Here is a 24,057-nt window from a genome sequence, read left to right on the forward strand (position 1 = left end):
TGAATTTGTTCAATTTGCAAATTTAAACAATCGTGGCATCAGTCATCTCCTGAGCTGACCGAGTTGACATTATGACTGACCTGAAGCCCTGCGGTTAACTGACATCATTCGTTACAAGTGAGTGCATAGCCTCAATTGTGACCTCATCTGAGAAAAACAAACAAACACTGTAATTCAAGTCTTAGTGTCCTCACAGGACGGTCATTAAAAACAAATCTGAGCTAACATGGCATGGCACACCTCCACTATTTAAGTAACAATGTATCCATTTTTGAGGAATATGTTAGCAACAGCATTCGAATTAAAAGAGACATTCTTCGGGCATCAGTGTTCATGGTGGGAAAAAAAAAAATCATTCTTTAAAAGTGTGACAGTACAGCGTAGTGATGTGAGGCCGATATAAAAAAAAAAAGAAAGCGTTAATTCAGGCAGACTCAAGGGAAACCAATACAGAAAATAATCAATCAATAAAATCTACAAGAAATACTGACGTGCGTCTGTAAACAAAAAAAGAAACATGCTGGGTATATAACATTTGCTGATGTAATAATGGAGTTACTTGTGATTGTTTTGTTTGCCACTTGGCTTGTCAACATGATCCACATTGCTGCAGATACTGTAACAGACCCTAAAATAAAGTTCAACAAAAAGTTTGACCAGTTGACCAAATTTCTTTACTGTAAAAAAAATGTATATTTGTGTCTATAATTTCCCCAATGTGTTGTAATCCAGCAGAGTGTGTCACAGATCCTTGAACAGTGAAACAGATTTCGGTAACACTTTCTATGAAGACTACATCTATAGTGGATTATGAGCGCATTCATAGTGAATTATAATGTTCATTATAATCAATCATAATGCATTATGACTGCATTCATAAACACATATAAAGCTTCATGATGCATTATATCAACAGTTATAAATATAGCTTATAATGACTTATAAATCCAAGTGTCTTATGAGTGCTCTTGACTGGTTATAAACTACAGGCTGACTGATGAGGCTTATAATACATTACAACTACTCATACCCCTCTATACACACACCTCAACAATCAATTGTTATAAGGACTCATAGGATGCCATAAGTATAAATAAATGATCAATGTATGCAGGTTCATATAGACGCATCTATAATGCAGTATAGCTAATCATGCCAACAATGAAACATCATGATTAGCTATACTGCATTATAGATGCGTCTATATGAACCTCACTTTACTTAAAGCATACATTGATCATTTATTTATACCTATGGCATCCTATGAGTCCTTATAACAATTGATTGTTGAGGTGTGTGTATAGAGGGGTATGAGTAGTTGTAATGTATTATAAGCCTCATCAGTCAGCCTGTAGTTTATAACCAGTCAAGAGCACTCATAAGACACTTGGATTTATAAGTCATTATAAGCTATATTTATAACTGTTGATATAATGCATCATGAAGCTTTATATGTTTATGAATGCAGTCATAATGCATTATGATTGATTATAATGAGCATTATAATTCACTATGAATGCGCTCATAATGCACTATAGATGTAGTCTTCATAGAAAGTGTTACCCAGATTTCTTGTCCTGAATCTTTAAACATGGTTTCTGGAGCTGCAAAGAAGTGAAGGACTTTGGCACCCTGCAGGTAGAAGACAGTGATGTGAAAACATGTGTCTTCTTTGAACAAATACGCTCAAACAAAAAAAGAAAGAGAAAAAGAATGGCTCCTGGTTTTTAGTGTGTGTGTTTGTGTCAATCTGAGTCGAAGCTACATCATAAAGTTTCTGATCTCCAACTGACCTTTGAACCCCTGAAACTTAAAGTAATTGGCTCAACAAGTGAAGCTAAATTAACTTGACGCTGCCTGATGGTCATTCAAAAAAATACCTGTCACATTATTGGATCAGTCTATCACCGTCCATGCTTCTTTCAGGAGAAGATCTGCTCTCTGCTTTCCATTTAACAAAGAAAAACGCCTGTTCTGATATTACTGATGCTATTGCAGCATCTAAGCCAGGCATGTCCAAACTATTCCACAAAGGGCCGTGTGGCTGCAGGTTTTCGTTCCAACCAAGCAGCAGCACACCAGACTTGACTCAGTTAATCAGCTGATCTCAGTATTCAGACAGTTGATTGGTCAAACTGTGTGCTTTTGCTTGATTGAAACGAAAACCTGCAGCCACACGGCCCTTTGTGGAATAGTTTGGACATGCCTGATCTAAGCTAACCTCTTCATTGTTGTTTACAACTAGCAGTTGCCTCTCCTCGCCATTACACACACCTAAACCAGGCCTGTATCTGCAGCTACAGCATGGCTCTGGCCAAGCCAACATTTTTTTAAGTTTTCCGTGTCTAAAAAGTAAAAAAAAAAAAAAAAAATCCGAACATCATTACCTTGACTCTGGATTTTTACATTAGCCTCCAAAGCATAAGCTTTATATTCAAATATATTTATATATTTATATATATTTATATACCAATAAAATACATTATAGGTGCCACCCGAAAATGCAGCCAAACTCAAAACTGTGTCTGAAACCAAAGTAATAAGATGCAACACAGTAAGTATATATACATATGGGGGGGGTGGGGGGGATGGGAAGCAAATAGGGGTGAAGGGCTGTATTAACAAGACCAATATTACAAAATATTCAAGAAGGCATCTCAGTTATTTTCTGTCCCACTGCGCTGCCCTGTCCTCCGGGCCGAAGCCTCTGTTCCCTTTTCCTGCGGGCAGTTCATCCCATCCACAGATCAAGTTGTGATGAGTGTTTTTTTTTTCTTTTTAAAAAAAAATCCATCAGATGGGAATATGCAGCTTTCTGCATGGTAATGTATGTGTGTGTGTTCTGGTGCGTGCATATGCTCGTGTGACGTGTAGGCGGACATCCATCTTTTCCTCCACGACAGGTCCCTACTTGAAGTTGGCATAGTCAGAAAAGGCATCAATGTACTCCTGGACCACCTTGTAGCAGAACTCGTACTGCTCCTGAGGAGAGGGAGAGGGCAGGAGAAACAGGCATGTCAGCTAGAAAACTTCAAAGCAACAGTCACACAGTTGTAGTTATATTAGAAGAATATACCCTAAACTGAAAAAAAAGAAACTCCACCCACCACTTTCGAAAGCTGACTAATTAACATGTTATATCTCTTGGAGCAGTCTCCTAGACCAGTAGTTCTCAACCTTTTTGAGTCGCGACCCCCAATTTAACATGCATGTTGTCCGTGACCCCCACTCACTGAACACAATCTCACACGCAAAGTTCAGATCACCCAAAAAAGAAACAAAATGACCAAAAAGACAAAAAATGACTAAAAAAAAGACAGAAAATGACCAAAAAAAAGGAAACAAAATGACCAAAAAGACAGAAAATGACTAAAAAAAGACAGAAAATGACCCAAAAAAAGGAAACAAAATGACCAAAAAGACAGAAAATGACTAAAAAAAGACAGAAAATGACCAAAAAAAGACAGAAAATGACCAAAAAAAGGAAACAAAATGACCAAAAAGACAGAAAATGACTAAAAAAAGACAGAAAATGACAAAAAAGGAAACAAAATGACCAAAAAGACAGAAAATGACTAAAAAAAAAGACAGAAAATGACCAAAAAAAAGAAACAAAATGACCAAAAAGACAGAAAATGACTAAAAAAAAGACAGAAAATGACCAAAAAATAGAAAACAAAATGACCAAAAAGACAGAAAATGACTAAAAAAAGACAGAAAATGACCAAAAAAAAGGAAACAAAATGACCAAAAAGACAGAAAATGACTAAAAAAAGACAGAAAATGACCAAAAGAAAGGAAACAAAATGACCAAAAAGACAGAAAATGACAAAAAAAAGACAGAAAATGACCAAAAAAAGGAAACAAAATGACCAAAAAGACAGAAAATGACAAAAAAAGACAGAAAATGACCAAAAAAAGGAAACAAAATGACAAAAAAAATACACAAATTGACCTCAAAATTATCAAAAAAAGACACAAAAAGACACAATATCACAAAAAAAAAGACATTAAGTGACCAAAAAGACTAAAACACATTAACACATGAACACTTTAACACAGTGGAGACAGAGCTACTTTCCAAAATGATTTGGTGACCCCCAGAAATCATCTCGCGACCCCAATTGGGTCCCGACCCCAAGGTTGAGAACTACTTTCCTAGACCAGTAATCTCTGCTTGTGCTACATTTTTTGTTCTTTTGGCAATATAAATTTAATATGGTGCTTTTAGATGTGTGCCTTCCATTGTTGGCAGCAAAAAATTTTGAAAGGCTAAATGCCAGCAAAGATGGACTGAAGCAGACTCTTTCTATGGATAAAAACATGATGTGGGTTTTGGAAATGATTACAGCCATTTATTTTTCAATAAATATTTACTTTTGGATTTTACAACGCTCCAGGGTCATTAGAAATGTTAGGATCACAAGAGTAAGAAACAATTCTGCACAGCCACCAATGGAATCTAATCATACAAATAGTATATTCATAATATTAGTGTAGCCTAATCTGCAACTCTGCGGTATTACCAGGTTTAAACATTATAAAGAATAAATAGCATTTGTTAATGAGAACCAGGCCAGTTGTTTTCCTGATTCCCGTTTTAATGCTAAGCTAAGCTAACCAGCTGCCTGCTCTAGTTACATATGTACCATACAGACATGAAAGTGGTATTCATTGAATCATCTCATGCAAGGAAGTGTGTTCCTCATAATGTTGAACTTTTCCTTTAACTGCTTTGGGAAGCATCATCTATTGGTTCCAGTTATTAAACCGTTAAATATCATAAATCGGTCACAATTTTATTTCTTGGATCATATGTTTCACCCATGGCTCCTGTACTTACTAACTATCGACTATCGGACTATTTGCCATAGCTTTGAGACAAGATGATAGGGTAGATGAAATTATTTGAGGTGGTCAGACACATAAGGTTTCCCTTTATGCAGATAACCTTCTTCTCTTTCTCTCAAACCCTAATACCACTCCCCCCCATGTCCTATCTCTGCTCAACAGTTTTGGGGCCATCTCAGGGTACAAACTTAATTTGCAGTGAATATTTTCCTATTTCCTTTTCTCTAAACTATTGAGTGTATATATATATATATATATATACACTACTGGTCAAAAGTTTTAGAACACACCAACTTTTCCAGAATTGAATTGAAAATTATGCAGTTTAATGTCTCAGTGTACTCTGAAATTAACGCACATTTGCAAATTTAAAATTCTTTATTGAGCATGATAGTGTTTTGAAAGTAAAAAAAAAGATTCAAAATCACATTTTATGTTGGACTAAAGGACTAAAAAAAGACACAAAATGACAAAAAAAGACACCAAAAGACACAAAATGACAAAAAAAAGACACAAAATAACCAAAGAAAGACACAAAATGACTTACAAAGGCATGAAAAGAATTCAAAAATGGACAAAATAGCCCAAGACTCCATAGAGTTAAGTTGTTAACCCATTTCTTATTCCCTGAAAAAGGCCTACTTGTATAATTCTGAAATGTACATTATTTTTCAGTTTTGGTTAAGCTTACCTTTTTTTATTTACCTCTGGCAGTTCACCACTTACCTTTGTACCCTTTCAAGCTGTTCATTTGACTTGAACTGCTTGAATTTCAATAAAAAAATGGAAAAATTGGGGTGTTCTAAAACTTTTGACCGGTAGTGTATATATATGTATTATAAATTTGTTACTCCCTGCCCCCTTATTGCCATTTTTGGTGTAACCTCAGGAAACATATCTATGACTTCCTGTCATGGCATTCTCCTCCTTATTAGCTCAGTGATGAAATTGAATCCTCTGCAGCAGTAAAAAAAATAAGTAAATCTTCAGAGATTTACTAGTTGCTTTTTGAGAAAGGGCCCTTACCAGTGTCTGCACCATGTGTGGTCTCTGCAGTCTGAGGCTCTTGACTGTCTGAAAGACATCCAGGATGCCCTCTGCCTTCACCCTCTCCAGGACTGTACTCAACGCACAGAAAGTCCCCGTCCGGCCAGCACCAGCACTGTGCGCACACGCACACACACACACACACACACACACACAAGCAAAAACGTAAAGCTCAGTGTACACCCTGCAGTAAACACGTGCAGAGTCTTTGTTGGGAGAGCACATGTTAAGAGAAGCAACGTAGCAGTATTTCTGGGAGCAGTTAAAATGTCACAAGGAAGAAGAGAACAATTCTCCTGAGCTGTTTTTTCCTGTGATTTAATAGCTGCAACAATTTCCCAGACACACAATCACACACTTGATTGCCCAAAGCATTTCCATGTACAACAATAATACAAAGAAAACTATCAAATGATCTTAATGTCAAGCATTTGTTCTTACACTGGTACCTACAGGTTAAAACAGCAACATACACTCCTTGAGGCTTCAAAAAGATATATTTGTTAACAGATGGACACCTGCCATGACCATACTAATGCAATAATCTCATGTTACCTTTATTTTATTTTACTTTATTTCACTTAATTTAAATTTGATTTATTTCCATTAACACAGTTTATTATTTAATTACTTATTGTTTGTTTGTGTTACTTTGGTTTAACCATGTCATTTATACATATTTGACTTGATGTATATGCTTTAATGCTGTATGAAGCAGATCACAAATGAAAAACAGCAGACTAAATGTGAATTTGTATATATATGTTAGTATATGCTGCAAAAATTGAAATAAAATTTAAGTTTAAAAAAAAACAGCAACATACTGAGTGGAAAAGGCTTGGTGAGTGTGTGTGTGTGTGTGTGTGTGTGTGTGTGTGTGTTACCTGCAGTGCACAGTAATGGGGTGGTTGCCAGACTGCTGCTGTTGTTTCTGCACCGCAGCGATTATGTTGATCATGCCTTTACCGTCGGTGGGGATGCCCACCTCTGGCCAGCCATGGAAATGGAACTGACGCACAGCCCGAGCCTTGTTCTCCTGGAAAAAATGGCAGAAAGGAAGAGATGAGGACATGTGAATGATATAATAATGATGTAATAATTTCTTGCTTCATCCACTCCTTCCTACCCTGTTGTTGGTGACCAGGAGGTCACGCACCGTGTAGCTCTCACTCTCCTCCTCCCTTTTAATCTCAATGGCGATGTCCCCATAGACCACCACTCCATCACTGGGCCAATACTGAGCACACTTTTCCTGCAGGACCCATAATGGAGATGGTCGAATTACGACGCTTAACGACATGCTAAGACTCTGAACATGTCTAGGAAATCTAAAATGTTAATGTCTAAATCACTGGATAGTCATTTTTCAAATTCTCAGTACGAGACAGAAACAAATTACATTGATCATTAACTACATTATTGTCAGAGCACCATGTTTGGTGGAAATAACTAAACTTCCATTTCTGACCATTCGATATGATTTTTCAGCTTCAATAATGCAGTAGTTCTCAACCTTTTTGAGTCGCGACCCCCAATTTAACATGCACGTTGTCCGCGACCCCCGCTCACTGAACACAATCTCACAGATCACCCAAAAAAGAAACGAAATGACCAAAAAAAGACACAAAATGACTAAAAAAAGACACGAAATGACCAAAAAAGGCACAAATTGACCACAAAATGATTAAAAAGACACAAAATGACCCAAAAAAGACACAAATTGACCACAAAATGATAAAAAAAAGACACAAAATGACCAAAAAAGGCACAAATTGACCACAAAATGATAAAAAAAAAAAAAAGACACAAAATGACCCAAAAAAGACACAAATTGACAAAATGACCAAACAGACTAAAACACATGAACACTTGGAGACAGAGTTGACTTCCAAAATGATTTGGCGACCCCCAGAAATCATCTCGCGACCCCAATTGGGGTCCCGACCCCAAGGTTGAGAATAGGTGCAATAATGAACAAAAATTAATTTTCCTCTCTGTTGCAGCTTTAAACCATCTGCACACTAATACTTTGTATCACATTTTATTGAAGATTTGACATGAAGAGAAGATGAAAAATCGCTAAAAGATCAAGACATTTTGCTCAGATTATTATCATGTTATACAGGACCGGTGGCGTCAAGTTAGCATTGAGTAAGTTATCTTATATCAATATTCTATTTTAGCCAGTTATTGACTTGATATCTAATACTAGCGTTTGAATCTGCACACATCCACACACACCTGCCCTCTCTCCTCCAGCTCAGTGAGCATGACTATTGAGCAGCTCCTCCACTCCCAGATCATCCTCCAGAAGTCCTCTATGGTGTGCTGCAGGGGGCCCTGGCTCGCCATGTAGGAGTCCTTTTGACGGTAGCCCTGCAGGAAATGACAGGAAGTGATGTCCATGGGGGGAAAGGATGGATTAATGGAGGAGACAAAAATAAACAGCAGAAGGGAGAGAGGCAGACTTTAAACACCCGATCGATTGCTTGTATTAAGGAAATGAAATGATCCACTCTGGTCCATGTGCTTTTACACTCACGTCAATGAAAGAGGCATTGACATAGTCGGTGTTCTCCTCTCCTCGCTTGACTGGAATGATCACTCTGTTGAACTCGTCTGTTAGAAGCAAGGAGAAACAATAACCTTGGTTGATGAAAAGCTTTAAGAGATGATATGCAAACTATGAATCATGCAATTTCATCATGTGCATTACAGTGTATGTCAGGCTTGGAATTTCGTCATTTTAGGGGCAAGGCCAACTGGCCTTCCTGTTCACACTTATTTTAAGGGCACAAAGGCCACATGACAGGGCATAAAGGCCGTTTGGTTAAATTACGCTGGTTTTACCTTTCAGATTAATACCTTAACATTCTCATTCACCAAGAAACATTAATGCACAATATATTAAATATATTAGAAAGGACCTTTTTGGAAAATGACAAATTAACCCGTTTTGAAAAGACGGCAAATGCATATATTTTGAAAAGATGGCAAAATGAATCTCCTGCCTGAGTTCATCTAAGAGTAAGGAAAGAGAAATGCCTCCTCCTGCCATAAAAAAGGAACCTGCTGAGGTGAAATCTACATCAGCTAAATGTCGAGCCCTTGTCCCTGAGCTAGGGAAGATGTTAGCGATATCCCAACTAGCTAGCTATCGCTAGTTTTCATGACGCAAAAATGTAACGTTAACGAGTCGACTTTAAATAGGCAAATACAATGGTAATTACCCATCAATAGTACTTTCTATATGTTAAGTCCTGTCAAATACTACCACATACTTCAGTCACAACATATCAAAACAGCTTGTCCTGCTAGCTTACCTGTGCTGCATCAACACATGGCTCATTAGAATATTCAAATGAGCCATGTGTTGATGCACACACATCTTGAAGGACGGGGAGTGGGTCGGGTTAGCGTTGTGTTTACTGGAACTTTGACAGGGGCGCAAAGGCCACCTTGGCCGTAAATTGAACATTTTTTCACAGGGCATCAAGGCCAGAGTGTGGGGCAACGACTGCCATGGCCGTTGTGGCCGTCGTGAAATTCCCACCCTGGTGTATGTAGCCTACAGACTAGAAACAAAAAATGAGCATAGCCTCCCAGTCTGAATCTGAAGCCAGTTTGGAAGTGCCTTAAACCTGCATTCTTTCTAATGGCCAGGAGAGGGCAATGCCACTGGCTGCGATAAAAGTCTGACTGTATAGAAGTCCATGAGAAAACTACCATACTTCTCACTTCATTATTACCTCAGTAAACATTTTCCTAAAGCATTTATGGTATCCACTGTTATTTTCAAGCCTTCCTCAATACAGCATGATGTTAATTTGGTAAAATATGGTTTAGAGCAAAATAGTTGATAAAGCTGTTATGATTTATGGTGTGATTGACAAGCTGCTACCACAGCAAATGGTCAATAGAGATAGAGGTGAAGTAATGCCTTTCCATAACACTGTGTACAAATAACTGTCATTTTGTTCTAAGCCTGTTTTTTACTACCCACAATTAGCATCCTAACCAATATCAAAGGTAACATTAATGACAGATGCAACTTGCTAACCAACCTAGCACTTCTAAGCTAATAAAACCTGACCGTACTGGGCTCAAGTAGATCTATCTGCGGATGCACAATACAACAGGACACACAAAACAAGTTGCAGTTCGCTTAGGTTAACCCATAAGAACCCACGGTGACATCCATGTAACAAACACTTTAAATATTCTAGGACAGGGGTCTCAAACTCAAATTACCTGGGGGCCGCTGGAGGCAGTATCAAAATGACCAAAAAAATCTAAATTACTTAAAAAAAGACACAAAAAAGACAGACAAAATGACTTAAAAAGAAACAAAATGACCAAAAAAGACACAAAATTACTAAAAAAAAAAAGGACACAAAATGACAAAAAACTAAATTACTTAAAAAAGACACAAAAAAGACACAAAATTACTAACAAAGAGACACAAAATGAACAAAAATGACACAAAATGACTGAAAAAAAACTAAATTACTTAAAAATGACAAAAAAACCCACAAAATTACTATAAAAAGACACAGAATGACCAAAAAAACCCCACATCATAAAAATGTTCTGTGTGGTTCACTTGGTCTGTGATATATCCCCCATAACTTTCCTTTATGGATAACTGGGTCTGGGTTCTTATGGGTTAAGGTGCCAAACCTACTTGGAAAAACACAAAAAGGAAGTCATTTGTTGCTGGGCTGGTAGCCCTGCTCCTCTCCATGGACAAAAATGCAAAACTCCAAAATGGCTTCAAAATGGGAGATGTCCCAACGGCTACGTCCACTTCTTGTATACAGTCCATAGTGTAGCCACAGTGATACTGTATGAACCCACAGCCCACACCTTTAACTACATCACTCACATGGAATGATCTGCAGGACTCTGTTCTTCTTCATGTTGGCAGGCAGGTTGCCTGTTCTCATCTTGTCATTCTGTATCTTGATGGATGTCAGTTTCTAGGAATTATGAGAATAACAATTCAAGCCTCGAGACATTTGTAGATAACATTTGTCAGATAAACTTTAGAATTGTTTTTATCTTACTGGAATGAAGTAATTAAGATGCATATGTATGATAATTGTGTCTTTGGGAGAAAACAACACAAACATACCTTGAACTCAGCCTCCAGACCACTGCAGCCAGCTCCAGGTGAGGGGGCGTAGAGTTTGGCCAGGTGAGACTCCAGAGAAGTCACCTCCAGCTCTGTGTCTCCATACAGGTAGTGCTCTAACAACGCCTGGAAGATGAAGACATACTGCATCTGTGGGACACAGAGAAGAAGGTATTAAACAAGTGAAATCATTGCATCATTGGACAGAGACTGAAATAAAGTTTAGAGTTTAGAGTTTATTTATTTAAAACAGGGACAATACATATTAATGAACATATACATGTAAATATGCAAGATTATAGCCAACAGCTAATTTCCATATTTAGTCCCTTTGGCAGGTTGATGTCAATACCATAACCATAACAATAAAATCAATAAAACATCGATAACAACAAGTTGGCAGTTGGCCCTCATGGCCAGAATGAGCCGGAGGAGAGAAAATGTGTCGTTGAGCACAATAGAACAGAAAAGAAAAAGAGAAGCAAGAACAATGAAAAGTATAGTGGATCATGGAACATACAGGCGTAGTGTTAAACGCTATGTTTATTATATCAAAGGGTTGATTGAAGTGCGGAGTGCTGTAGTGTTAAAGTGTTAGGTGCGTAATTATATTGCAGATTGCCCGATTTTACAGTAAATATAAAGTGCTATTTTAAATGCACAATAATCAATACACATTAAATTTATTAAATACCAGCAATGGTAATTTTATGATATTGGGAGTACCCATTTTTAAGAATATAAAGTGCCTTGCACGTAGCCCTAATACCTAAAAAGTAAATAAATATATAATAAATAGCGAAGATATTAATGGGGAAGAGGGTGCGTCAGCAGGGGACCTACATCCGTCTGGACCATCTGACAGCGCTGGGCTCTGATCCTGGTGACGAAGCCAAACACGTCCACCTTCCTCTCAGAGTTCATCATGTCCAACATGGCGTCGATCACGATGAATGTACCGGTCCTCCCCACGCCCGCACTGACACACAGAAACACATCATGTTGTGAATTGTGTGTGATATTCAGACAAACACACACAACTTAATAGCAGAAAGTGAAAGTGTAAGCTTTAATCCACTTACCTACAATGGACCACAATGGCCCCGGCATACTGAGGGTTATAATTCTTGACTTTCTTGAGGAACTTGAGCATGCCAATCGGGGTGAAGGGCACCCCGAAGTCTGGCCAGCTGGTGAAGTGGAACTGGGTGACGAGCCTCTGAGGCTTCTTCCCAGACACATCTCCCACCTGAGGCACAAAGTTTTCAAAGCTTAAAATGTATTTTTAGTCTCAAGTGTGTGCCCGGATACTTTATAAAAAGACCTTAAGATATTACCTGTTGGATGCAGAACTTGCGGATGGTGTAGTCCACTAGAACCATCGTGTCTTCTACAGACACGCGGATGTTCCCGTATGTCCAACAGCCCTGGTCCGGCCAGTACTGGGCACACTTACACTGGAACACAGAAAGAGATTTAATATGACCGAAGCTGTGTGGAACAGACAGCCCAAATGATCTACCACGCCCACCAGTTTAAAAATCAATCACTGTCCTGAGTTCATGTTTATTCAAAATAGGCTCCCAGCTCCCCTTTGAATTACCTGGAGGTGGTTCTGGTTCTGGAAGGCAGATGTTGAACAGATTACTATCCTCTGCAAAATATACCATAAAAATGTTTGCTGCTAAAGTACCATGGATCAGTTTCATCAGTTAAACACCTGCAGGATTTATGATAATGCGTATGTCTCCAAGGGCTAACACAAACAGTTATGTTTTTTAGAGAAAATTTGATTTATTTTTAGCCTAAAAATATCAAGATGCTATGTAAAAAGCCAAGAGAGATTGAGACAAACTACTGATTTGAAGAGTAGTCATAAAAAGTACAGTTTAACTTCCTTTAAAGATAAAAATGTACTTAGCAAATAAAGACATGTTAAACATAAAACCCAATGCACTAAAAAGGATTTAAGGAGATTTTGTTCCCTTGTGCTTTTAAACAGGGTTATCCACTCTTTCACATCTCAACTGTGTACGTATATACTATGGAGAATGCATACATGTGTCCTTTGAAGTTGTAACATGGTCTTATGAAACACATGCATCATCATCCCTGCAGCTCTCCTACCTCTTTTCTCTCCTTCAGATTGGTCACCATGACAATGGTGGCTGTGTTCTGCTCCCAGATCATCCGCCAGAAGTCATTTACTGTTTCCTCCTTAGGCCCTGAGAGACAGAGACAGAAAGTCAGAGGAAAAGGCCAATAATCAGGTCGTTCCTTTCGTAAATGAACTATTTTTCTGCTGCCAATGAAAACAACTTTACCTTGAGCAGCAATAAATTTATTCTTCTCTTGGTAACCCTGCAAAAGAAAGGCAGAGAAAACGTGTTAGGAGGCCAGAAAAAATATATATATAGAGCAGAATTGTCTCTGTTGCGCTTTTACAAACATTTATAAAGGAGGCGTTAATGAAGTCAGAATCTGGGACTCCCTCCAGAGATGAGAGATGCACCCTGGAGTGATCATCTGAGGGAGGAAGCAGAGGAGATAATTAAGAGTCATTTTTAATGATACATCATACACTAAAGTTTTTCCATCCTCGCCACTTCAATATAACTCAGAAAAACACTTCTGTCTTTGATGGTCAGCTGTTCTGGTATTTACTACAGTTGTACTGATAAATGTGATAAAAGCTTGAAATAGCGGATAAGAACTGCCGTTTTATTAATGTCAGTCAGTGTCACAGTGTCGGGGTTCTGTTGTGGCTCACATGGCAGGATGTTGACGTATCTGTTCTTTTCTTTATTCTCTTCCTTGGAAGCAGCATCGCATGATGCCTGGATAGGGCAGACTGGCAGCGCCTAAACACACACAAAATAAAAAGCATTCAGTTAACAGGGAGACAGATGCATATCGGTTTAAGATGTCTGTGTCAAGGTTATAATAGTTTTGGATTTTTCATTAGTTTTAGTTTAAATTTCGTTGTGAATTTTTGTTTTCAAATTCAGTTAGTTTTAGTTAGTTTTTAGAGTGAGTTTTCTAGTTGTAGTTTAGTTTTTATTTTTTGAAAATGCTTAGTTTTTATTAGTTTTAGTGTTAGTTTTAGTTTTTTTGTAATGGGCTATGTGTTGGCTGCCAGATTCAAAGAGGTCATAATACATTTTTTGCCATTTTATCCATCTCAGCCCCAATAAGGTTATTAACTCTTACAGTTCTGGGTGTTTTGAATTTTGGTTCTAGTGTAAACATCCCAGTCTCAGTAAACATATTCACCATGTGTTGCATGTTCAAATAGAAACACTGAATTATGAATGAAAAAAGTTGACAAAAACGAAAACTAAGGACATTTTCACTATAATTTTAGTTAGTTTTAGTTTTGTAACCACACAATACCGTTTCAGTTAGTTATCGCTTTTTTAAAAACTCTAGTTTTTATTTTTATTTCAGTTAACGAAAATGTTTTTTCAATTCTATTTAGTTGGTTTGTTTTCGTTAACTATAATAACCTTGGTCTGTGTGACCCTGCACATCATTTCCTGTCGGCTTCTTCTTTATGTCTGCCGTGTGTCCGATACAGACCACACATGTATTTTTGAGTCAATGTGCTGCAGAATTATGCCGATTATCTGATAAATGCAATAAGGAGAGAGCTCACAAATTTCTAATAACATTGTGTAAGCCTATTTTAATTAAACCATTTATTCTTTTGGCCGTGTTCATACGATTAGCCGCAGGGTTGTGCAGCAGTGTGGGAGCGCACTTAAATGGCCCATTTGTGTCACATTATGTTGTGAACTTTAACCCTACAATGTCGCACAAGAAGACTATATTTCAAAATTATTGCTTTTCATCAGCGTGTTGTCATGATATGGACATTTCCGATGGAACTTGAAGCAGTGGCGGTTCTAGACCAGTTTTACTGTGGGGGCCAAGGAGGGGCCAGTGTTTAATCAGAGGGGCACATTAAAAAACGTCAAAAATGATATTTAAGCATTCAAAACCTTTATTTTAGCTAAAAGTCTCATTTAAGTACATTTGGAAGAACTACATTGATTGAAGCAATGACACTTACCAACATTAACAATTATTTTTGTACAACAATGACATTTCTAATTTTTGTGCACAATTACTTTTTTATAATTTTGAAAGTGCAGTACAGTGAGAATGATCTTTATATTTAGCTTTTATTGCACAATTAAACTATTATACAATGTACACATTATGGGTTCCTTTTGTGCACAAACTTTTAATTTATTTTATTATATTTTTATTTATTTTATTCTATTGTTGCACTGTGTTTATGTATTTTAGTATTTTAGTTTTTACCGTATTTCCTGCAACTGTAATATCTGTACAGCACTTTGGTCAACCTCGGTTGTTTTAAATGTGCTCTATAAATAAAGTTAAAGTACAAATTTCTTGTACCAAAGTGGTTTTCAGATGTTTACTGTTACTGTTTTTCCAGCAGTGCCAACCACACAGCCCAGATGTACTACCCCACAGTAATGAATGGGATTATTGGCTAATTAGCACAACACCTAATCTGGTCTGAATGCAGCCTTACTTTTGCTTAACAATTTGAACTTTTCTTTTCATTACCTTAAAAATGTTCATTTTCTTTTTTAACATACAATTTTAACCACTTATCCACTGCTTTTAGCCAGCTATTGAAAAGTACCTGCACTCTCAATTGCACCACATAACATGGCCTTAAGGTGTTACAGCTGTGTCAGATTGGTGAGAGATACACTACCGGTCCAGTTTTTTATTGAAATTCAAGCAGTTCAAGTCAAATGAACAGCTTGAAAGGGTACAAAGGTAAGTGGTGAACTGCCAGAGGTAAATAAAAAAAGGTAAGCTTAACCAAAACTGAAAGATAATGTACATTTCAGAATTATACAAATAGGCCTTTTTCAGGGAACAAGAAATGGGTTAACAACTTAACTCTATGGAGTCTTGGGCTATTTTGTCCATTTTTGAATTATTTTCATGTCTTTGTAAGTCATTTTGTGTCTTTTTTTGGTCATCTTGTGTCTTTTTTTGGTCATATTGTGTCTTTTGGTGTCTTTTTTTGGTAATTTTGTGTCTTTTTTTAGTCCTTTAGTCCAACATGTCACAAAATGTGATTTTGAATCTTTTTTTTACTTTCAAAACACTATCATGCTCAATAAAGAATTTTAAATGTTGCAAATGTGCATTAATTTCAGAGTACACTGAGACATTAAACTGCATAATTTTCAATTCAATTCTGGAAAAGTTGGTGTGTTCTAAAACTTTTGACCAGTAGTGTATGTTCCAGGCTCTCAGCTTGCTTGAAGCTTACTGGTTATTATGACTATAAATGTACTAAAGATCAGCATCACATCGATTCGTAAACTTTTGGATACTTAAATATGTGGCTGAAACCAAATCATATTATACAATTGTTTTCAAATTAGTTAAACTTTTAACATCGACTAAAAAATATTTCTTAACCCATAAGAACACAGACCCAGTTATCCTTAAAGGATGTGTTCTATAAGTGGACCACATGAACACATTTCTGATGCTTTTAAAAAAAAAAATACTACCCCTAAAGATGTGTAATGGCGTTTATGGTATTTATGTTTATGATATTTCTTATTTTAAAATAGCAAAAAATTAGACACATTTTCTGCTGAGAGAGACACAAATTTGCCTTTTTCTTTTGCATCTCCAAAACATATAGGCCTATCAAATGTATGACTTTAATTTGTTCAAGAAATATGGTCAGAACAAGTTAAATGCAACACAGGACAAACTATTAACGGATTAGAATTGTTAAATGGGTTTAAACTTAGCCTAGTAACAAATATAAGCTTTTTAAAATTAGCTACTTTTTCACATTTTTGTTTCCAGTCACACACACATTTTGGTCACTTCTTGTCAAAGTCACATGACCGCCACACCAGGGTGTAGAGCAGGGGTCTCAAACTTGAGGCCCGCGGGCCAATTGCGGCCCTCGTCACGATATTTTGTGGCCCCCACCTTGATATGAAAGTTTAATGTGAGTTTTATATGAATGATACTTTACTGTGTTGTGTGTGGAAGGTCCCTTTTATTACTTTTTTGGGGTAATTTTGTCTTTTTTAAATAATTTTGTCTTTTTTTAATAATTTTGTGTCTTTTTTGGTAATTGTGTGTCTTTTTTGGTAATTGTGTGTCTTTTTTAAGTAATTTCGTATTTTTCTGTCATTTTGTGTCTTTTTGGTCACTTTGTGTATTTTTTTGGGTCATTTTGTGTATTTTTTTGGTCATTTTGTGTCTTTTTAACGTAATTTTTTTAACGTAATGTAGTGTTTTTTCAGTCATTTTGTCTTTTTCTGTAATTTTGTGTCTTTTTTTGGTTATTTTGATACTTCCTCCAGCGGCCCCCAGGTAATTTGAGTTTGAGACCCCTGGTGTAGAGTATGTGTCTCTTAGGGATTTAATGAGTTAAGGTGAAGCATAAAGCTGAATATGGGAGATTATAGAAGATTTAAGGTGTTTGTTACACAGGTGTCACCATGGGTTCTTATGGGTTAATCTTTCCATGTACACCCTGGCAACTGAAATCCCTCCCTGGCCCCTGGTTGGGACTCACTAAACTATAGAGATGTGGGTTAAAGGTTAAATCAGACTCAGTATGCTATCAGAGGTCGTGTATGTGCTCGAGTGTGCCGTACATTAAACTCCTCCCTGAAGAGCTTGTTGTCATCAGCCATGCGACGGTTCATTTCTTCCTCCAGTTTGTCGACGGGAAGCGGCGGGTACTTCCTGTTTGTGCTGGGCGAGCGGGCCAATAGCGGCACGCTCTGAAGTTCTACGCCGACGAGCAGGAAGGGAGGAGGCAGGAGTGAGGAGAGGAGGGAAGGAAGGGGACGGGTGGGACAGGTGGAGATAAAGACATGGGAGAAAGGAGCCGTGTTACATCAAGCAACACTGACTTCATCATGTTGCTGTCTCCTCTAAAGATGGCCGCCAGAGGGCGCTGTAATTCAACAGTGTGAGGGAGCTGACTGCAGCTCTGCCGGTTAGGTAATCACAGTGAACAAAAGCCTTCTGCCAGCAGTCACCCACTGACATGTTATCAGTTAGGGAAGCAAGATCAATCAAGTCTTATCAGAATCAACTCAGAGTAACAAGTTTGGTCAAGCCGGCTGAATATATTTACAGATACGACCCAAAACAAATAAATTACAGCTGAGTGTGTATGCGTTCACATCGGCCGACACATACGCAAACAAACACAAATGCATGCGTGGGTGTTTTACCTGTATCATCTGATCTTCCATTAGTCAGTCTGAAGGAGTTTGAATGGCTTCCCGCCTGCTTGTACTTCTTGAACCTGTCAATCAAAGACACATCAAAGTGCATATTAATACACAGAGATACACAAAAAATCAACCATCTCTCTCTCTCTCTCACACAAATAAACACACTTTGCTCGAGTCTCGGAGCTGAATGCCAATCAGTCGTCGCCATGGTAACAGAAGCACCTTAGGGCCTTCGCCACAGGTCTCGAGCTAGTGTGCAACATCGACTGCGCTTCACCAACCTGAGCATGTAGAGGATGATGATGATGAAGATGATGACCAGCAGGGAGGACAGGGCCACCATGACCGCTATGATTGGCATGTCATCGCTGTTGTCTACATCAGAGACGGAGAGAAGAGGGAGAGTAAAAGGTTTGAGAGCATAAAGAGTGTCTCAATACTTGAGGTGAGTCAGTGTTTTGGTTTGACACTCGTGCCAAAAATTCCATTTCCATTACTAAATTATTCTTTTATCACACTATTCCACATAGGGTGTGTTAAATGTGGATGTTTTAGTACCTTGCTAATGTGACACACTTTATCAAGAACATATACAAAACCAAAAATATAAAAAGTTTACATGTTATATAGTGCAAAAAAAATAAAATTCAATAAAAAAAAATTATTGAATTTGGTCATTGCACACCATCAAACAACAGAACAGGATAGAACTTGTTTAGTAATGAGCTTTAGACATGTCCTTAGGTTAATTTGCTACATTCAGACAGGAAGTAGCTAACAGCTTCCCTGTTTTCAGTCTTTATGCTAAGCTAAGCTAAGCTAAGTGGCTGCGGCTTACATTCAATGTATAGACATAAAAATGGTTTATGCACATTACTTATTCGGAGTCATCAATTCAACAATTTTCCACCACTAGGGGTCTCTCAATCAAAACAACAACAAAAGAGGGAGTTTTGTTTTTTCGTGTTGTGTGGGATCATGATCATGAGTTGTTGTGTTCACCACTGCATTGTCATTGCAGTCAGCTTCTCCCAGTTAGCTCTAAAGTTCATAGTTCAGGAGCCGGATTATCTTCAGAGGTTTCCTCCTCCCCAAAACTAATGTAGCAGGGGCTAAAATCCTTTCACAAGTTAAAATATATAGTTAAAAACGACCAAGATCTAAAAAGTGTATTGTAAAAATGTGGGCAAAAACTGGATAAAAAGTAAATTTATGACTTTTACTATGAATTTATGTTTTCTAGCAGTCAGCCACAATGCTGATGCATGAGCCAAAGGGACAGGTGACCAAATTAAACAGACTTTAATCATGATTAAAATTACAGATTTCTCCAGGTTTGAAAATTGCTGGAAACATTTGGGACAATGTTAGTACACAATACAAAAAATATACACTACCGGTCAAAAGTTTTAGAACACCCCAATTTTTCCAGTTTTTTATTGAAATTCAAGCAGTTCAAGTCAAATGAACAGCTTGAAAGGGTACAAAGGTAAGTGGTGAACTGCCAGAGGTAAATAAAAAAAGGTAAGCTTAACCAAAACTGAAAAATAATGTACATTTCAGAGTCTTGGGCTATTTTGCCCATTTTTGAATTCTTTTCATGTCTTTGTAAGTCATTTTGTGTCTTTTTTTAGTCATTTTGTGTCTTTTGGTGTCTTTTTTTGTCTTTTTTTAGTCCTTTAGTTCAACATAAAATGTGATTTTGAATCTTTTTTTTATTTTCAAAACACTATCATGCTCAATAAAGAATTTTAAATGTTGCAAATGTGCATTAATTTCAGAGTACACTGAGACATTAAACTGCATCATTTTCAATTAAATTCTGGAAAAGTTGGTGTGTTCTAAAACTTTTGACCAGTAGTGTATATCAAATCAAAAATCAAATATAATCAAAATTACTTTATTTATCCCCAAGGGGAAATTCAGTTAGTATAACAGTGCTTAATTTTTTAAAATAATGAACAGTTGCATATTTCAAATTGATGTATTCATAATTTTAGCCTCAGCTGTCTTAGAGTTTTTAAAAAACACATTAGACATTTCAATTCAAGACAGATTTTCAGCTAAAAAACAAACAAACCAAGGTTGTAAACAAGGTTATTATAGTTAACGAAAACTAACGAAATAACGAAAACTAGAATTGAAAAAACATTTTCGTTAACTGAAATAAAAATAAAAACTAGAGTTTTTAAAAAAACGATAACTAACTAAAACTGTATTTTGTGGTTACAAAACTAACTAAAACTAACTAAAATTATAGTGGAAATGTCCTTAGTTTTCGTTTTTGTCAACTTTTTTCATTCATAATTCAGTGTTTCTATTTGAACATGCAACACATGGTAAATATGTTTACTGAGACTGGGATGTTTACACTAGAACCAAAATTCAAAACAGTTAATAACCTTATTGGGGCTGAGATGATACACCAAAGGAAATAAAGGCAAAATTTATTATGACCACTTTGAATCTCGCACCCAACATATAGCCTATTACAAAAAATACTAAAACTAACACTAAAACCAATAAAAACTAAACTAAAACTAAGCATTTTCAAAAACTAAAAACTAAACTAAAACTAGAAAACTTACTCTTAAAACTAACTAAAACTAACTGAATTTGAAAACAAAAATTCACAACGAAATTAAAACTAAAACTAATGAAACATCCAAAACTATTATAACCTTGGTTGTAAAGTGACCTTTGCCTCTTTCAACAACACCCACCATCTTTCCTTCCCATAATGGTTATCCGTGTTAATATTTCATAAGGAAAAAAGACGGCACAAACACAACTGGAGATGCGGAGAGAAAGCGCAACAGGCTGTTTCTTTGGAGTGAGCAGATAAATCACTGTTTAACTGAGGCTGGATCCTCTGCTGCTAGAGCTGGCTCTACCCGGAGATGAAACATTCAGGACGTCTGCTGTGAACTCCAGATGAATTATTTAGAGTGTAAATATTACACACTTTGGGTTAAAAAGCAGCAAGCATGTGATGCTACTGACTGGTGAAAAAGCACCGTGGTCACGTAGGCTCAACACAACAGATTAGATATTACACAAGTTATCTATTTGTGATGCCTCCTGTAGATTACAATAGCTGACCAATTTGTATATTTTTCCACCATGAGCTGAAGGCAACCCTTTGGTCTTCCTGGTGACCTTCATTGCAGCAGTTAACCCATTGCCGCCGGGAAAGCATTACCGCATTTCTACCATTAAAACCGGGAGCGCTGTTGTGTCACTCTACCATTAAGGCCGGGACAGCAGATACGTCATTTTGTAGTATTTGTATTTTTTTCCACCTATTTTTGGTTTCTTGGCCAATGAAATGCATCAGAATCATGATCAGAATACATGCGGGAGTGTCGCAATGCAACATGGGACTTTTCCAGAACTTTAAATCATGGAGGAAGACGACTATAGCGGAGGAGCTCAGCAGGAAGTGACGGAAGAGATCTGATGAAAACAGCGCCGATGATTTTATTGCTGATCTGGACTTTGAACCCTCGTAACCAATCGACCGGGATTTATGGATGAGGAATATGTTTTTAGACGACATATTTTCACCAAAGAACAGACAGATTTGTGGCCATCTGGGGATATTAACATTATTAATAATGTATTAATATTGACAATAATAATAATTGATTGTGATGATGATATAAGAAATCATGACTGTTTATGTCTTATATTACTTTATGCGTCGTTGAGTACCCTGAAAAGTGCAATATATAAAATGTATTATTATTATTTATTATTATTATTATTATTATGATATATATTTTTTTTTATTACAGTAGGCTAATGAGAACTATGTCTTGTTCTTCCAGTGGTCATATCATGTTTGCATCTTGCTAATGGGCATGTATTAGTATTATGCATAGGATTTTTTATTCAGACAAATGTAACATTTGCTGAGTTTGTTGATTTTAAAAAAAGCTATTATTTAGTAGGTGTTGAATTTCCAGAAAAACTTCAGGTTTTAGGGGGTCATTTGAAAATCGCCCAGAGGTTTTCCAGGCGTTTTAGGCCTTAATGGGTTAACACAAAATACATGAGATTTGCCTGAACAACAACAGGAGTTTGGTGTACAAAAAACTGGCTGTTGTTTGTGCGCTGTTTGTGACCGGACTGTAAGACTCATGAGGCCACAACAAAAGAAGAGATTTCTCTAGAAAAAACTGCACCGTGTTGGTGACAATGCAATGACAAAATCAGCTGTTCCACTGGCCGACTCAAAAAATTCAAGAAAGCTCTAAATGTGACAGAGAAAATAAGCTGCAAAGAACAAATGCATCATTTGACTTCATGCTCCATATGAAGTAGTTTGGAACAGCGCCCAGTTATGTTGCATTTTCAGGCACAATTCCCAGGACTTTTCAGTGTTTGGACAATGTGTACATTGAACAGAACAGGAGCACAACAGGCTGTGGGCATCATGTGGAGTTGACGCAGCCTTGACGGATCTAATGCCGTCTAGAACTGCTCACAGCTCTCAACACAAGATCCACAGATAGACGGCCAGAGGGAGACAATAGAGAAATTGCATAACACCTACGAACCCAAAGTGATTATGTTACATAATGGATGGACTATATTAGCAGTGCAGGCACATCTGTTGCATTTATGTTGACCAGGAGTGAATAGTGCTCATCTGAACTTCTTCTACAGCCTAAAATCATTAAATAAACTCTCTTAAGAACTTTTGCAAAGCAGTTTTTTACATCACTAACCATACCTGCTGTTATTACCCCTTATAATAAAACCCATCTTTCCGAATCAATCAATGACATTGGATCGTGATTTGTGTATTTCTCTATAATATATAATGTCTATATAATGTCACTGTGTTAAAGTGTTCATGTGTTAATGTGTTTTAGTCTTTTTGGTCACTTAATGTCCTTTTTTTAGTCATTTTGTGTCTTTTTTGGTCATTTTGTGTCTTTTTTTGGTCATTTTATGTCTTTTTTTTATCATTTTATGTCTTTTTTTGATCATTTTGTGTCTTTTTTGGGGTCATTTTGTGGTCAATTTGTGTCTTTTTTTGGTCATTTTGTCTCTTTTTTGTAATTTTGTTTCTTTTTGGGGTCATTTTGTGTCTTTTTTTTCATTTTGTGTCTTTTTTGGTCATTTTGTGTCTTTTTTTGATCACTTTGTGTCTTTTTTTGGGTCATTTTGTGGTCAATTTGTGTCGTTTTTTGGTCATTTTGTTTCTTTTTGGGGTCATTTTGTGTCTTTTTTGTCATTTTGTGTCTTTTTTGGTCAATTTGTTTCTTTTTTGGTCATTTTGTGTATTTTTTGGTCAATTTGTTTCATTTCTGGGTGATTTGAACTGTGCGTGTGAGATTCTGTTCACGAAGCGGGGGTCACAGACAACAAACAAAACATATTCTCTACATATTCTCTATTTCTCTATAATCATGTAATATGAATAATTAATGTAAAAAAACAAGCGTGTGGGTCATGTTTCACTTACAAGAATACAGGATGGTCAGTATGCAGACACAAAGCTGCTAAAAAAAATGAAATAACATTTAAAATTTAGTGAAAGTATGTTCTTCAGCTTCAAACTGCTCAAGGTAATTGTACGGCTAAAATCAAAATAAGGAGGATACCTAGAAATCCTCACTCAACAAGGTTTGTTTTCACTTTAACCCATAAGAACCCACGGTGACACCCATGTAACAAACACTTTAAATATTCTAGATCAGGGTCTCAAACTCAAATTACCTGGGGGCCGCTGGAGGTAGT

General features: G+C 36.9%; 1 protein-coding gene across 3 annotated transcripts in view; it reads right to left on the reverse strand.

Moving 5' to 3' along the window:
- Window positions 1–1,515: 1,515 nt before the first annotated feature.
- ptpra (protein tyrosine phosphatase receptor type A) overlaps window positions 1,516–24,057 on the reverse strand; it is a 47,150-nt gene continuing 24,608 nt past the window's right edge. The window contains exons 5-23 of one of the 3 annotated variants that reach the window (XM_059328569.1): window positions 18,588–18,681; window positions 18,304–18,377; window positions 17,716–17,852; window positions 13,803–13,893; window positions 13,482–13,558; window positions 13,357–13,393; window positions 13,160–13,257; window positions 12,636–12,653; window positions 12,370–12,489; window positions 12,115–12,281; window positions 11,876–12,011; window positions 11,033–11,182; window positions 10,784–10,877; window positions 8,441–8,517; window positions 8,140–8,274; window positions 7,025–7,150; window positions 6,783–6,934; window positions 5,878–6,013; window positions 1,516–2,982 (exon numbers count right to left, since the gene is read on the reverse strand). In XM_059328569.1, the coding sequence (XP_059184552.1) occupies window positions 2,908–2,982; window positions 5,878–6,013; window positions 6,783–6,934; window positions 7,025–7,150; window positions 8,140–8,274; window positions 8,441–8,517; window positions 10,784–10,877; window positions 11,033–11,182; window positions 11,876–12,011; window positions 12,115–12,281; window positions 12,370–12,489; window positions 12,636–12,653; window positions 13,160–13,257; window positions 13,357–13,393; window positions 13,482–13,558; window positions 13,803–13,893; window positions 17,716–17,852; window positions 18,304–18,377; window positions 18,588–18,681 (1,994 nt within the window). In that variant the 3' untranslated portion in view covers window positions 1,516–2,907. Of the gene's footprint in view, window positions 2,983–5,877; window positions 6,014–6,782; window positions 6,935–7,024; window positions 7,151–8,139; window positions 8,275–8,440; window positions 8,518–10,783; window positions 10,878–11,032; window positions 11,183–11,875; window positions 12,012–12,114; window positions 12,282–12,369; window positions 12,490–12,635; window positions 12,687–13,159; window positions 13,258–13,356; window positions 13,394–13,481; window positions 13,559–13,802; window positions 13,894–17,715; window positions 17,853–18,303; window positions 18,378–18,587; window positions 18,682–24,057 lie in introns of all 3 variants that reach the window. The other 2 variants (XM_059328568.1, XM_059328570.1) reach the window with 2 other exon arrangements.

Source organism: Centropristis striata, chromosome 3 (genome assembly GCF_030273125.1).
Source record: "Centropristis striata isolate RG_2023a ecotype Rhode Island chromosome 3, C.striata_1.0, whole genome shotgun sequence".
Lineage (NCBI taxonomy): Eukaryota > Metazoa > Chordata > Actinopteri > Perciformes > Serranidae > Centropristis > Centropristis striata.